Source organism: Phoenix dactylifera, unplaced genomic scaffold, assembly GCF_009389715.1.
Source record: "Phoenix dactylifera cultivar Barhee BC4 unplaced genomic scaffold, palm_55x_up_171113_PBpolish2nd_filt_p 001730F, whole genome shotgun sequence".
NCBI lineage: Eukaryota > Viridiplantae > Streptophyta > Magnoliopsida > Arecales > Arecaceae > Phoenix > Phoenix dactylifera.
Genome location: NW_024069029.1, coordinates 39,017 through 55,871, shown reverse-complemented (window position 1 = coordinate 55,871; position 16,855 = coordinate 39,017). Strand labels below are relative to the sequence as shown.

Genomic DNA, 16,855 nt, shown 5'->3' with positions numbered 1-16,855 from the left:
AGCAGGGTGGGGGGGGGTTTGGGGGGTGTAGAGAGCAATTTAGGTGAGGGGGTGGGGAGGGTGGGGGGTAATTTAGGAATTTTTAATTTTTTAGGGGTGTCCTTAGCAAATGGGGGGGTGTAGAGAGTATTTAATTTTTTTTTAATTTTTGGGGGGTGTCCTGAGCAATAGGTGGGGTGTATATAGAACCACCCCATCACGAGAAGTGGAAGGAGGGATAGTGGTGCTGGTGGAGCGGTCATCGACAGTACTCCTAGCGGTGGCACCAACTAAGATGCAATCTCTTGCTCCGTCCAAGCAGCAGTCACATTCACAAACACCATCACTGCTGCTACAATCTTTGGCCTCATAGGCCTAATCGAAGAGCGGCGTCGGCCTTGTAGCATGTATCTGTCTTCTCTTGCGGTCATGTGCGGCAGAAAAATCATCACCAACTTCTTTGTTGTCCTTCTTGGGATAAATTCTGCACAGAGCCATCTCCTGAAACTGCAAAACCAAGGGCAGTAGTCACGAAGTAATAGATAATCAAATATATTAAACAAAACTATAACGGAAGATCATAACAAAATTAGATTCAGAAGAGAGGGGAAAAAATAGAAAAATTACATACCTTGCCATCAGGGGAGTGGAGGAGGTACTCATGCATGATCTAGTTGGGGTGCAGCCTCTTCCTCTGGTTGTCTCTGAATTTGAAGACAAGGGACGTCTTGTGCCCGATCACCTCGGAGGAGCCATTCTTGAAGATGAGTTGGCCTCGGGCATTGCCATGCCAGAAGCCCTCCCCAGCAATGCGGTTTGCCCTGCAGCCACTCCCGTCGGCACTCGCCCTGTGCCTAGAAGTGAAGTAGTACACCTCCTCCCCTACTCCATGCATAAAATCTCCTGTAGATCGAGTCTAGAAAGCAATCCAGCCATCAAAATTTTTTTCCTTTCTAAATAATTGAAAATCGAAAAAACAAGATTTACGATATTCACATTAATGTAAAAATATAGAACTGACGAAAGAAAACAAGAACGGAAGGCAAGAAGGAACTACAAGAAACTCCACGAAGTCCGGAAGTGAGAGTCAAACCATCGGTTCACTTGCAACCTGAAGAAAAAGGAGGAGAAGGATGGGGGAGAAAAAAGAAGAAGAAGGATCTCGGGTTTTTGTTAGGGTTTTAGGTAACGCAATATATCAAGAACTCATTCTTGCTGGTGACACCACAAAAAGAAGAAGAAGGATCTCGGCTTTTTATTAGGGTTTTAGGCAAAGCAATATATGAAGAACTCATTTTTGCTGGTGATACCAAAAAAGAAGAAGAAGAATCTCGGGTTTCAATTAGGGGGCGTTTGGTAACCCCAACAGGATCACCACAGTGATCTAAGATCCCCGGTGATCCGAATACTGGGGTGATTTGATCCTCATTGATCTAAGATCACGGTGTTTGGTTGGCCATGGTCCAGTGATTAAAAATTCCTGGATATCCATAAGTAACTTTTTTGATATAGTACAGGAATCCAAGATCACCGACCACATAATACCACAAATACCCCTGATATATCTTAGTTAGATTTTTTTACATGTTTTTAATTCTCATAAATTAAAAATGTAAGTCAATATGCTAATTTCTATAATAGCTCCGTAATTTTGTCACATATTCTACTTTTAGTAGCCCTTAATAAGTTTCTTTTGCTTATTCCCCTATAAAAAATTTCTTTTTGATTCTTTGACGACCATTCATGCCAATAAAATTTACTATAGAGACAATGACCAAGTGATCTAGCGAAATGCCACATATTTCCAGTGTGACGAATTATCCTTAATGCAATATGCCGCCAATTTTGGTACTGCAAAATTCCAAGATGAGCTGTTGCAGCACATAATTTCTATTTGATCTTAAGAAAAGAGAGGGAAATGGTTCAATATTCTGGATATAGTTTAGATAGAAAAGGCAAAACAGCAGCATATATACTGATAACACTAAGAATGCAGAATCAGCAATGACCAAAAGAGACAAATTACTTATGGACAATCAGCAATGTCCAAGCGATCTAGCGAAATGCCACATATTTTCAGTGTGAGCAATTATCCTTAATGCAATATGCCACCAATTTTGGTACTGCAAAATTCCAAGATGAGCTGTTGCAGCACATAATTTCTATTTGATCATGAGAAAAGAGAGGGGAATAGTTCAATGTCCTGGATATAATTTAGATAGAAAAGGCAAAACAATAGTATATATACTGATAACACTAAAAATTATAACACCCGAATCAATAAAAAGCCATAAACATCAAAACTCCACCGAAGCCACAAACATCTAAAGTATAAATGTGAAGATGTCTAGGTAGCATCACACTGGATCAAAGTCAAATGAGGGTCTATATGGACCGCCTTCTAACTGCTTTAGCATATATCTTCTCTTGAACTATTGAGGCAGGGTAAAAAAGAAGTCAATTTTGGACTTATCTTTGTTAATAACCTCGCCAGCAATCAACATATCATCCTCACTCAAATCTTCAATCTTCATAATCTCCTCAAACAAAGCCATACGCCTCTCATCACTTTGCCCCTTCTTCTCAAAAAAGTTTGCAATTTTCTTGAAGTCTTCCTTACTCCCTTCACAAGTTCACATGCACTGCTTATCTTTCCCATCTCAGTGACCAAGTTCTCCATGGCAGTATCATTGTGCTTTCTCTTTTTACTTACTAAGCTTCATTTTTTCTTGCCAATTGTTGCAATACTAGTACCAATGCCTGTAGGTTGGCAAATAGATGGTGGTGAATCTATTGCATTCGGAGAACCTCCCTCAGCATCCATATCATCTTCCAAACTCATAGTATCACCTAAAGCTTCCTCCTCTTTCTCAATTTGTTCACAAGCATCAGCTCGATCCTCTGCACCCTCCCCATTTGCTCTATCCTTACCAAACACAATTGACAAGTCTTCATAATAAGGGAAAGGCTTGTTTCTCAGGCCAGCTACATGGGGATGACTCTGTCAACACAAAACAAAAGTTATTAAATAATTTTAGAAATACAAACAAGTGAAGAATTATATTGAAAAGGCATAAGTTGAAAGCAAACTTAGAAAGCATATATTTATGTAATACCTTCACCCATAGGTCATAAACATCTTTGTCTACCACCACACATTTCTCTCTATCATTCCATCCAAATCTCGAACAGTTTGGTCCTAACATTTCTGCAATTGCATTGTATTGCTTTTTTAGTAACTTCACATGATTTTCAATGTATGGATTTCCTCTCAGTCCACAACCAAGAAGCTTTTTTTCCATCATTCTCTCCAAATGTTGGTGAAATTCTGGCCTTAATGTGCCATTATCACCCTCCCAACCACCAGCATTCACTACGTCAATAAGGCACTCAACCAGCTTTGCATCTTCAGTCTTTGTCCAAATTCTTTTCAAGGAAGTAGTTTTGTCTGCCCTTGTATTTGCTTTTTTATTTCCTTGAAAAAGTTGTTCTTCCATCCTGAAAATCAGACAGAAAGAATAATATATTGCACACATTGGACACAAGTAATTGTACATATTTAATTGAATAAAAGAAGTGGCAAATAAATCATTGAATATTATAAAGCAAACATAATAGATAAAACAACAGCAAAATAGATGATGACATTACAAAAATAACATAAAAAATTTGTTCAAGTACAAATAGAAATTTCATTAAACATATTAGCCTATGCATTTTGACTATTCAACCATTGCTCGAACATATCATTCGCCAAATTCTTCCTGAAAGCAGCCCAAGCATCACTTGTCTCTACATAGGTTATCCTATCACTAACTTCTTCCTCTTGTGAGCTAGTGACATCCTCAACAACCTCGATGTCCATTGGGTCAATAGGCATTTCTTCTCTGCTAAAGTTGTGAAGAAGACAACAAGCACTTATGATTCTACATTGGGTTTTTACAGAGTAAAATGACTTAGACCTCAGAATTGCCCATCTTCCTTTTAGCAACCCAAAGCACCTCTCTATAACATTCCTAGCCCGAGAGTGCTTCATGTTAAAGAACTCATGAGCATTTGCGGGTTGTTGACTCTGTCTCCACTCATTCAAATGGTATCTTTGTCCTCTATAAGGAGCCAAAAAGCCTTCAGCATTTGCGTATCCAATATCACATAGATAATAGTAACATGTATATTGTAAAATACAATAATTACTTTCAAAATAAGTTATGCATCACTTGGTATGAGAATTTGGCTATTCTATTTATCATTTTTTTACTTACCTTGGGGCATCTTCAAGCCATTTCTCCTCAAAATGGCATCTTGAAGCACTCGAAAATCAGTAGCTGATCCCTCCCACCCAGGCAATACATAAATGAATTGCATGTCTCGAGTACAAACACCAAGGACATTAGTAGCAATCTCACCCTTGCAGCTTCGATACCTAGGCTTGTCGACCTTCTCTACATTGACCTTTATGTATGTTCCATCAAGTGCTCCGAGGCAGTTCTACATTTATAAGATAGTTTATTTAGTTTAGTAGTATAATTTAATTGATACAACTAAAAGTAGTGGTAAAGAGTACCTTGAACCACTTCCACCTCTCATCTGTACAGTTCTCCGTCACAGCTTCAGGTTTTCGTAACAACATGGAATGGAGACGTAGCACAAAGTTGAGAACAACATGAAATTGTCTACTTATTGTTTTCGCTAGAACGGGCGCTTGTCTCTTAATTATCCTATTCTTCACATCATGTGAAATTATATATAAAAATATGGCAACCATTTCCTCTACATCCATGTTTTTAAAGGATTTGAGTCTTCCTTGTGTTTTTAGTAAATGACATAATTTGTGAAAGACTCTACTATCCATCCGTATATTTTCAACAAAGGCTAAGTCACTATCAAACACAATTTTACCCAAAATCATAGACCTTATGTACTGCCTACTAACTAAATTCATTTTCCATCTTAATCTCAAATTAGATTGATTCCTAAATATGAGAGTAGTAAGCAATTGTATGCTGAAGTATATGTGCTCCATCATTTTCATTCAAAAAAGTAAGACACCAAGTAACTACAAATGCCTTGACCTTGGAAATCGAGCCATTACTGCAAACAGTTTAATTTTACAGGCCAAGCTTTCTTTTAATCTCAAAAGAAAACCACATAAGGAACTTATCTATGAACTTATCTTTACCATGTCAAGCAAGACCAGAATAGGAATAGGTTATCCCATGGCACTTCATGGTCAAGGTGAAGGAAAGAATTTGTCTAGAAAGGGACAAATTCACAGGTATGGTATAATAACCAACAAGTAGCCATAGAGAGGAGGAAAAAAAGACCCAGACACAAATTCTCTAATAATACAGAACTATAATGAAACATTGACCACTTTAAAAAAATGCGGCTATGTAGTAAAGCATATATACCTACAAGTTTATATTCTTGTTAGCCTATCATGTCTTTAACTATTTACATAATTTTTTGACATGTTCAACTATTAGATGGAATAATAAATCAGTTCATATTTTATAAATGGGCATCATCACAGTCAAGACAAAGCTATGAATTAAGTAAATCCCTTACAAAAATCTTATGAATCAAAGGTTAGCATAAATTGATTTTGAATGCATAAAAGGAATAGATACACCACTTGGCTATGGATTCGTGAATTTAACTTAGGTGAGAGAAGATAGTTTAAGAACTACAGCATTGCTTAGCTCAAATGAACAAAGGCAATGACATTGGAAATCCAGAGAATTAGGAATTATTTAAATATAGATAAGATCAGTTCATACCATCCAGGCACACCTTAAGTTACAAATCTGGACAAATTCACTGGCAAGGGCATTATGAGAAATTCACTCCATCTAACTAATAAAAATCTCATCCCACCATCTCCCCTTCGAGTACCCAAGTAGCAACTGCAACATCATAGCATAACAACCATTCAACCCCTCTGCAGGCTAGGAAACTCTCCACCTCCCTTCCATCAAGGGGGAAGACTCGTAGCTAGCTCCTGTTCCCATTTTATATGGGGCCTTTGCTTCACACTGGATCAGGCAAGGAGCCTCCCTCTCCTCCCCCCCCCCCCCCCCCCCCCCTCCCCTCTGCAGGCCAGGAAACTCTCCACCTCTCTTCCATCAAGGGGGAAGACTCGTAGCCAGCTCCTGTTCCCATTTTATATGAGGCCTTTGCTTCCTTTTGGTCTACTTATGTAAAGTAGAATTGTGCCTGAATGGGCACAAGGAGATGGGGCTCACCATGCAAGGAGCCTCCCTCTCCTCCCCCCCTCCCCTTTGCAGGCCAGAAAACTCTCCACCTCCCTTCCATCAAGGGGGAAGACTCATAGCCAGCTCCTGTTCCCATTTTATATGGAGCCTTTGCTTCCTTTTGGTTAGGCAAGGAGCCTCCCTCTCCTCCCCCCTTCCCTCTGCAGGCCAAGAAACTCTCCACCTCCCTTCCATCAAGGAGGAAGACTCGTAGCCAGCTCTTGTTCCCATTTTATGTGGGGCTTTTGCTTCCTTTTGGTCTGGCAAGGAGTCTCCCTCTCCTCCCCCCTCCCCTCTACAGGCCAGGAAACTCTCCACCACCCTTCCATCAAGGGGGAGCTTCCTTTCTTTTTTACAGATCAATTCAGTCAAAAATAAATAAATAAATAAGAATACGATGGAGAGCAAAGAGTACATGCCTGAATCTTTGAGGCCTCTCGGATCCCCGTCGGAAGTCACCGCTGAATGCCTTCGAACTCCTTTTGCGCTCGCTGGAAAGGAGAGCAGAGAGATGGGAGAGATCGGAGCAAAGATAGGGAAGAGGTAACGACTCAAGATAAAAAATGGTTGAGGGGTATTTTGGTCTATAATTTTCAACTTAGGATCATTGCCATGAGGTGATCTTGAATTTCTGACCTCAAGGACAGGTATCCCATCACCGGGTTTGGGGGTGATTTGAGTAGTGGAGGTGATTTAGGATCACCGCCACGTAGGATCACCGTGGTGCAACCAAACGGGGTGATCTCACCACCTCCACCCCCATAATCCTTGATCTTGGGCCGATCATCCCATACCAAATGCCCCTTTAGGGTTTTAGGCAAAGCAATATATCAAGAACTCGTTCCTGCTGGTGATACCAAAAAAAGAAACAAAAGATAATAACATGAAAAGCGAAACCGGAAGAAGAACAAGAAGAGAAAAAAGAGGAGGAATCGTGTACTTGGGAGGTTTCATGGTTCTTGTGCATAGACATCGCACTCATGCATCAGCACAGGAGGGAGTGGAGAACCCTCCACTCGCATCCGGAGGTAAGTAATGATTTCCGTATCCGTTGGAAGAAGCCTCATGCCAAGCACCGCTCTGTATATCTTCTCTTAGCCTTCTCTTCTTTACTTTTCTCCTTCTTCTTCTTCTTCTCTTAGCCTTCTCTTCTTCACTTTTCTCCTTCTTTGTCTCCTCTTAGCCTTCTTTTCCTCACTTTTCTCCTCCTCAAGCTTCCACAGTCATTAGAGACACACGGTCACAGCTCCTAGATACAAATATAGATAAACCAAGAAGCCAAAGATCGGAAGTAATAAAATAATAAAAATATTGCACCATCAGATCTGAGATGAACAGGCAGTATTCGTTAGCTATTACTGATGAATTGGTTGGCTTTTTTGGTTTACATGTAATTATATTAAAGTAGAGAGCTCGGTTCACAAGAGATTTTTTTGTTCTCTCTTTGAGTTGTCTTCTTCTCCATCCACCAACTTCCATCCAGTCTCCTTTTTCTTGTTCCCTTGCCCCACTCCTCCAAACTAAGGCCACCGGAATGCCATCAAGGACCCGAACCATGGATGGCTTGGGTTGACCCAAACCGATCCGATCCAAATCTAAATTAAATCCAATAGCTAATCGGCCATTAGATGCGACAATAAATTTCTCATATTAAATCCAATAGCTATCAATAACTATAGGTTTCAAGATACATTTGAAATTCAAAATGCATTACTGATAATTATGTCCGAATCCTACAAATAATATACTCCTAAAAAAATCGAAATTTCAAATAATTTAACGATACTATAATTTTCAAAATTTCTTTTTTTTTTATTTGTGACGTGCTTAAGATTGTGCATCATAACAATCACAATTATTTAGCCTTTTTTCCTACTATTTAGGGTTAGCTCCAAATAATATCCTCATTCTTGGATCTATTTCATAGTTGTACAAAATAAATATGCAAATCAATTGATCAAAAATTAATACCCAATCTTGTTACACAAGCGATATGATTTGACCTTTGGCATGCAACAATCTAGCTCTTTTTTGTACTAAAAATTTAAAAAAAAAGTAAGCAAGGCCATCAACCCTAAACACCATTTTACCTTCTTTTAGATTGAGATAGCTGCATGTATCTAGGTGCTTTAGTTGTTTTAGACTTTGAGCAAGTTGTTGGACTCTAGATCCTATGATTAGTTTTAATTCAAATTATTTGAACTAAATGCAAGACCGGTATTAGTTCGGAACTTCAGATTGTTTGAGCTAATTAAGGGATTCTAGGTCTTGCAGTTAGCTTTGCTTCCCACTTTCGAGTGAGATAGATTATTTGAAGGCACCTTAATCATGTCCGACGTTACCCTAAGGCTAGCCAACGTACTTAAACAAATGTAACAAGAAAGCGTTCCTTTTACTTTGGGAACATATCTGCCTACAAATGATTGCAAATATCTTTTCATTTTCACTCAAACTCGTTGCCTTCTCCATCGCGAACTGCAATCTACTTCAAAAAAATAGATGGATATAATTATTTCTATCATGACTAGGTATGTGAAACATTTCACTCTCTCTTATGCTTGTCCACCAAAAATTTGTGATGCATTATTATGCATCGATTCTTGAGCTCAAATCCTATTTCTAGTATCCTAGTACGTATCTTTTTCAAGTTAAAACACCAACATGCATTTTTCACTTTGTGCCAGAATTTATATCTGGAAGCTTACCGCAATCTTGCAAAACCCTAAAGAGTAATAAAGTCTTCAAGTTACTACTGTTCTATGTTATTCCATGATTCAACGTCTGTTTTGATTGAGTCGGTAAAGAAATCATGAAACACATTTATTACTGTTACAGGGACGGTGTTTTGGCCGGAGCCTCGCGCAACAGCATAGCCCACATTAAGCTAGCAGAAAAAGAGGATCGCGTTCCTCCCGAGGTATTGTCCGTTTTGGGGATCGTACCCAGAGCCCTCCTCACGGTTTTGCCCTTCAAAAGGCGCCTCGAGAGGAAAGTGCTTTGCCCCCCAATTAAGGCACAGAACATTTCCGCTTCTAGCCGATGTGGGACTATGTTCGGCCCCCTCCCACAACATAGCCCCCCAACGGGAAGGTTCAGTGCGCCTCCCAGTCTGGGGTAGTCTGCGGCAAGAGGGCGCTTCCCACAGACGACGCCATCTGTTGCGGGGACGGCGCTTTGGCCGGAGCCTCGTGCAACAACATAGCCCACATTAAGCTAGCAGAGAAAGAGGACCGCGTTCCTCCCGAGGTATTGTCCACTTTGGGGGTCGAGCATACCCCGAGCCCTCCTTACGGTTTTGCCCTTCAAAAGGCGCCTCGAGATGAAAGGGTTATGCCCTCCAATTAAGGCACAGAAACTTTCCGCTACTAGCCGATGTGGAACTATGTTCGGCCCCCTCCCACAACAATTACTTTGTAGAAAATGATGAAGGCATTGGATTTGTTTTGTTGTTTTGTAATATTTCATTCTGATTAGTAACTTTGATGTTAGTTAATTTGTAACATGAGAAAAAAGTACTCTCTTTATTCTCCTTAATGTAACATGAGAAAAAATCACATCGTGAAACTTGGATAAGACGGAGAATGCATACATATATTTATGATGATGATGATGACTACATACTAATGCTCATTCGTAATACAAATGTTCGCAATAATCCATGTAGTGACAATAAAGCTAGACTTCGTTTTATTTCGAGAGGACAAGACTAAGCGACCGACTATTTTCTCAAAAAGCCCAGAACCCATACAAAGGCGCAGATAATTCTTGCTGGTACCTCCACAGTCCAGGCGGAATCCAAGACAACCTGCAAGAACGTGCTAAGAAACCTTAAAAACAAAGTAAATAAATTTAGGCTATCCTAGTTAGATGGCATGGGCAACGAAAGCAAGAAGTAAGAACTAGTAGATCTTTCTGAAATAATAAAAGCTAGCTATTCCCATATGCATGTAAAAGCTATTCCTGTTTCGCCTTGAACTATGGGTTGTCAGCCCTCCTCCTCGATCTCCTCGCCTCATCGTGGTGCATCCTGCGGGCGTTCCTCACCAGAACCGACGCCTTCTTCCTCGTTGTCTTCATAATCCGGTATCTCCACTCTTCCGGATTCAATTAACTCCAAGTCATAGATGAGCACCTGGTAATGATGAAACACTTGAGATAGCGTCTTCCCTGGAAGCTTCGCTGTGATCAAGGACCACCTATTTGGCGTTCCCTCTGGGTATTGAACAAGAGCAAGCTCGAAAATTTTATCCTCGGCTCTGCTCCACTGGGTTTGCAATTGCAGGAAACGAGTCTCGTTAGAAGAAGCCATATGTTCTCTCTTTCAAAATAAGAGATTTTGATTGATCGTAACCTTGAGAGTTTCAACTGACGATGCAATGGTGCAACTTATATATAGATTTTGAAACAAATATTTATGGTATGTAGTATTTCCAAATAGGAATCCAACGCAATCAATTCCTAACGGAGCAATTAAGGCTCGGTGACGCATGATGGAAATCTAATTTATAAAAAATAAATACAAAACTAAAAAATCGTTTTTGTGGTTAAGCAGTTGGCATCCTATTCTACTTAGGATATGAAATTAATTTAATTACTTAAAACTATTTCTAATAAAGGAAGCAGTGAAGTTTAAAAATTTGAAGCCTTCTTTACAAAATTCTGATTTTTCGCCCAACTACCATCCAAATTCGAACGCCACGGCTATTGGCAAATCAGCGAGCATGTTTGAATGTCTCATCTGATTGATTGCCTTCCACAGTAGACTCTTTTCTCGTTGCCTTTAATTTAGTTAAAATACGTAATTGAGATCTGCCTAATGTGTTTCTTGGGAATATGGTTATTTATGTCAATAGTCAGCCGCTGCCGAAAGGTTTGTCAAGGTTGCTGCATGTAAAATATTTGTTGCATTATCAAAGATTTGCCTGCTGCCGGCTTCGCTGTTTGCCGCAGCAACACAGGATTATTGCCATATTAAAACACCATTAAAATTAAAACCACTTAAATTTCTGAAGAAAAAACTTTACATTACATTTCTTCTGATTTCATTACATTACATCAAAATTTATATGATTTATTTTTTGCATGTTGGTTATTAGTTGTTTTTTTGATTTTTTTTTTTCTTCTGAAGTTACATTTTTTCTGATTTGTGTTGCTTGGAAAATAAAACTTCCTACATATGAACTCGTTGCAAGTGATATATTTTCTGAGATATTGGATATATGTCAAATGGTTCCAGTGTACCCTATGTCAGCATAATCTGTTGAAAGATTGCAGTTATCGTTGCAATTATACTGGATTTAATTTTTTATATGCCACCATCGTTGATTTTTCTCTTCAGATACAAAAATATAGGTTGGTAACTTCTGTTATATAGTATACATGGTTATTCTACGGAAATGAAAATTGTATGGTATTATTTATTGGAGCAAATTCTAGATGATGGCAGCCATGGCATTTGCATGTTTCTGCTGGCTTCACTATCCTTCAGCTAAATTGTGCTTCCTTCCTACTCTTCACCAGCACCTGCAATCTTAGAATAAGAGAATTTTAAGAGTAAATTGTGAGGAAAATATTGTTCCAACATTGGTGCTAGCATGGATAATACTGGTTAGGGATGACAATTTATGATCCGATCCGCCAACCTGACGCACGAACGACCCACTTTTGGAAGGTTTGGATTTGATATAAACGAGTTTGAATTATAAACAGGTCAACCTATCTAGACTTGTTTATTAAATAGGTTGGATTTAGGTATAGACCTTCGACCCGTTTAACCCATTATGATCCTAATAATTGGGTCGGATCATAAGCTGACCCATTTAACATATTTAAAACCTATTCACCCAATAAAATCAGCTTAACTTATTTCTAATCTGTTTAACCCGACCCGCTTAACTTGTTTAACCTATTTAAGCCCATTTAATCTGTTAAAAATATATTTAATCCATTTAACCTGACTTACTTATTTCATAAATAGCTTATGTGGTTTTGGTCGGATTACCTATTGAATAAATAGGTCTAATTCAAATATAAAATTTTGACCTGTTTAATGAACACGTGAGATTCGGGTTGACGAATTTTTGACCCGATCAGCATCCAACCCATTCGTATCCGAACCGAATCAACCCAATTGCCACCCTTAATACTGGTGTGATGCCAACGACGCATTGTTTTGGGAGGCACAATGATCTGGTTGCTATCCTTGATCGGGAATTGAACACAAGAATCAGTATATCTACTTTGAAGCTCATGTTTGTCTTCTCTATTATTGAACTACTTAGTTCCCATAGAATTGTGCATAGTTGGTACAACAATAATTGTGTCCTAATTTGTTCAAAGGAAGTGATTGCATTATTTCCAACATATTACAACAAAAATGAAGATGAGGAAAAGAAGTTAATAGTGCGTGTAGTATCAAATGAAGCCTTAAGACGTTCCCCGTCTCAAACAGTTGCGAGCTCGTGGAATAGCAACAACTTGCTCATCTTTTTGGAGCAAGATTTTCGGATCGCCGTCAACCCCTGCAATAACTGCTATCACCCTCTTAGCTACTTTTGTTTCCTTTTCTTCTTCTTCTTCTTCCCCTAAAACCCTATATAAATACCCTGATTTCCCTCCGCTCGATCCACCGTGAAGCTCTCTCCTCCCTGCTTCTTCTCCAATGCCGGTGTGCCACCTTGGCCGAGCACCACAGCATGAAGCCCCTCCTTCTCTCTGTAGTTTTTCCATTGTCTTATTTCTCTATTTCGAGACCAATCTTCCTTTCCGCCAAAGTCCACTACCAACGGCCAAGAGTTGCCACCATGGTCGCTTGTTGATGAGTTCCCCATCCCATCACCACTCCCTTAGGCTGAGAAAGCCGCCACCAATGCAGCTAAAGGTGCTGCCCCTCCTATTCTCTCTCCTTCTCTATTTTGGCCACGCATGACTGTTCCCACCAACCGTCGCCACCATCTCCAGTCGTGGTTGTGGTCCTTGGTCATCGTCGTCGTAGCCGAGGCAGTCGCCACCTCTGCTGGTAGCTCAACCATGCTTGACCACCGAATCCTGGCACCCCCCCGGCCTCTTCTCTCCTCTTCCCTCTCCTCCTTCCTATTTTCTTCTTCTTATTTCTCCTTTTCTTCCCATTTTGTCCTTATTCATTTGTTAACCTGATTCCTCTTTGGCCTATGGATTAGATGTAGGGATGACTCGTGCCGATGACTGACCAAACCCAGACCTCTGATTAAACCTAGATTGAGACTCTTTCTCTCTCTAAACTGATCTAGGGATCTTAGTTCAAAGCTCTAACTTTCTTTGCTCAAATCTAAGTTGACCCCTAGGTGAAGGCCCTAGACTGCTCTGATACTCGGGCGGCATATCGACCCAGTTTCTCATCCTTCTCAAATATCTCCTAGAATTTGGTTATCTTTGATATTTATTGAGCCACTTCAATTATAGCTCATCTTGATTAGTTTAGTTCATCTTCTTCAGACTAATCCATGCAGTCGGGTACTGCTCCTGATCAACCTTGCATTTGCTTCATCCTGATTTGGGTATGAGGTTGTATTCTCCAATAGTATTTTAATTTGTGACTTTGGTTGGCTACTAAGATAATGATAAAATTAATGGTATTTTAATGATATTAAAATAGGTGAACATGACCCATCTAACTAAAAAGTGAGATTTTGAAGCGAAAAGAGGTAAGTAACCTGATGCTTCAAAGTATTTTTTTTGATCTTTGATAAAGTTATGATTAGTTTATTAACTTTAAATGTAATCTCTATTTTATACTAGATTAAATGGGTCAGGCATATTATTATTATAATTATTTTAAAATATGTTATGTGTTATGTTATTCTTATAAGATAAAATTTGAAAAATATGACTGGATAAATTATGAAATTTATTTTATATACATGTAGTCTCAGTAAAGCTATGGTCTGGTTCCGCTAATGGAAATTATTCGTTGGCCTTGTCGACTTGTAAGCTAAGAAACTGGTTTTGACACCGAGCCATCGGTAATTAGAATAGCGGTATCTGGCACTTTATGCATTCTGTATCTGACCTATACCACAGGATAACATGGCCATCGCCTGATGTTGGGTCTCTACTATCAGTTTATGAAAATAATAAAAAATAAATTTTAAAAAGATGTATGTATTACAAAAGTTGATTTATTTTCAGTCAGTATCTTGCTATTAAATTATTTAATTGGCATGTCCCCATTCTATTGTGTTATATTGCTATGGGGCTAGCTCATTATTCTATCTTTTTCTATTTTTAAATTCTGAATCATGATTGCTCAAGACATAGGGGAAGTGCACGATCTTCTAAAGATATTTGTGATCATTTGGATTTCAAGTTTAGCTTAGTTAGATTAATTTAGTTCAGTCTGAACATTTTATTCGATTTGAACAACAATAATTAATTATCATATTTTGACTTATATTATCTTGGGACAATTGATTATACAAATAATTTTGTTTAGAACTTGGTTAAATTAGTTTCTGAAATCGAATTATTATTATTATTATTCTTTTGAGATTATTATGACTTAATCTGTAGCCTTACATGCTTGTGTGGTCCACCCTGCAGGTATGCGATGTCTGTTACACTCTAGATTCGGGGTGTGACTTCTCATCAAGCTTATCGGCGATCCGGATGGAGGTGAAGATGGTGCCGGCAATGAGGGAGAAGGAGAAGACGAAGGCAAGGATGAGGCTGTTGGTGCTCGGCGGCCCGGCCCTCACCATCGCCAGCTCCTTTCCTTGCCTCCTTTTACTACTGCTGCAAAGGCTTCCAACAAGAGCAAGAGCAAGAGCACGAGAATTGGACGAAGCGGAGCACGAGGAGAAGAAGGTAGCAGCAGGAGATTTGTTGACATATAGTAGGGGCGAGATCGTAGGTATGGGACTGAGTATGAAAATGATTCGAGCCATTTGCAGATGTCCTTGGGTGTAGTCGTGGAAAAATTAAAACCCTGCCCCATGCCTCCAAAGGCAAGAGGTCATGTCGTCGTACCATTTTAAGCTAAGTAACTAGAGGTTTGAGCTCGACTTGGTTCGAAATCAGACTCAAAATTTAGATTTGAGATCAATCGAGGCTTAATATTCAAGCTCGAACTCAATCAAAAAAAAGGTAATACTTGAGATCGACCTGACTCGACTCGAATATCAAGCCATACTCGAACTGTTCAAGTCGGAGCCTTCGATATCATTAAAAAATATAGCTAAAAATTAGAAGTTAGGTCAAATTAAAAAATATAAATAGTACATATTAAAATATAAATTAATAATATATATTATAAACTATACACACACACACACACTTAGCTTAGCTCGTGAGCCTTCGAACCTAGTTTTTTGCTATATAAGCTTGATAATAGCCAACTCAAGTCAAACTTGGACTCAAGTTGAGCTCGAGCAGCTCTTGAGTTGCTTAGCTCGTTTGCTCCCCTGTATGGGATGATGGTGGGATATGTCTTGAGCAGATTGTGCTTGAGTCAGGATGTCAAGTCTCCACACAAGCAGATATTGATGTATTGAGTTAGCTCTCTATTTTCTTTGTTTCAATCAAATTGGGCTCGCTTGATCTCTAGGGAATTCTGCTAATATTCTCTAAAACTTTTGACTTGATAATTTTGAAAGTAAATAAATAGTAACTTAGTGAAACATTCTTGGAAAGTAGCTTTTCTTTAAAGTTAACCATTTGCAGTGGCTTTATGCATAAACACTTCTTTGCAAAAGCAATCCAATAAGCTTTATTTTATACTTGCAATGATGACTTACAGTGCTTTCAATGTTTACAAAACAAAGAATCATCATATGTTAAACTATAGCATGAAGGATATTTAAGGGTTTTGTTGATTTACTCATAGTACAACATTATCCTTAATCAGACAAAATACTAATATCTCCATTATTATATTTATGCATTTGAGTTCTGAGTCACAAACACACATATTTCAATCAAGCCATTTAACATAATCCATACAACTTTCAACTTTAAATTCTTAAAATGGTATACAGAAAATGTCGGGCTTGTGTCTTGAAATCTATTTGTTGCATGCAGATATTCAAGAGAGGGGTGGCAAGGGATGGATGGAAGAGATAGGAGGTCCAGTATCCCTCCCTGACCAATTGGATAAATGGAGAATGGCTACAAGTGGATTTAAGGCATGAGGACTGTTGTTTTTTTTTTGTTTGCAATATTTTTTAAATTTGTTTTGACGCATATTGAAAAATAGAAACTCATTTATATTTTTTATAGGTGAGAAATTATTAAGGGATCATACAAAGGAGATGTGCTTGACTCAACATAATGACAATTCTCCTAAAAATAGGATTGTTTATGCCCAACCAAAGTGGATTAAATAGGAACAAGATAGATGGTTACTTTAGTCTAGGCAAGAAGGGGTAGAGGCTGGTTTTTTGTTTAGATCTAACCCCACTATGCTACCTTTTGCATATACTTGATCCTTTCTAATTATTAACCTCTTATATACAGTTGTACTACTTAGACCTGCAAATAACTATTAATATGAGAGTTAATAATTGAAAGTAACTATCTTGTCCCTTGGATGATTAGGCTACGGATTTTGGATATATTTGTTCTTTTGTACAATGTGGAATATCATTACA

General features: G+C 38.7%; 1 protein-coding gene across 1 annotated transcript; it reads right to left on the bottom strand.

The window, feature by feature from the left end:
• Positions 1-354: 354 nt before the first annotated feature.
• LOC103695460 lies at positions 355-4,609 on the bottom strand. Its single transcript, XM_039122759.1, has 8 exons — positions 4,544-4,609; positions 4,242-4,467; positions 3,981-4,104; positions 3,711-3,866; positions 3,096-3,477; positions 2,713-2,980; positions 2,466-2,602; positions 355-486 (listed from the first exon to the last, which is right to left on the bottom strand). Exons 1-8 carry the CDS (start codon positions 4,607-4,609, stop codon positions 355-357), a joined length of 1,491 nt encoding a protein of 496 aa, XP_038978687.1.
• Positions 4,610-16,855: the final 12,246 nt, after the last annotated feature.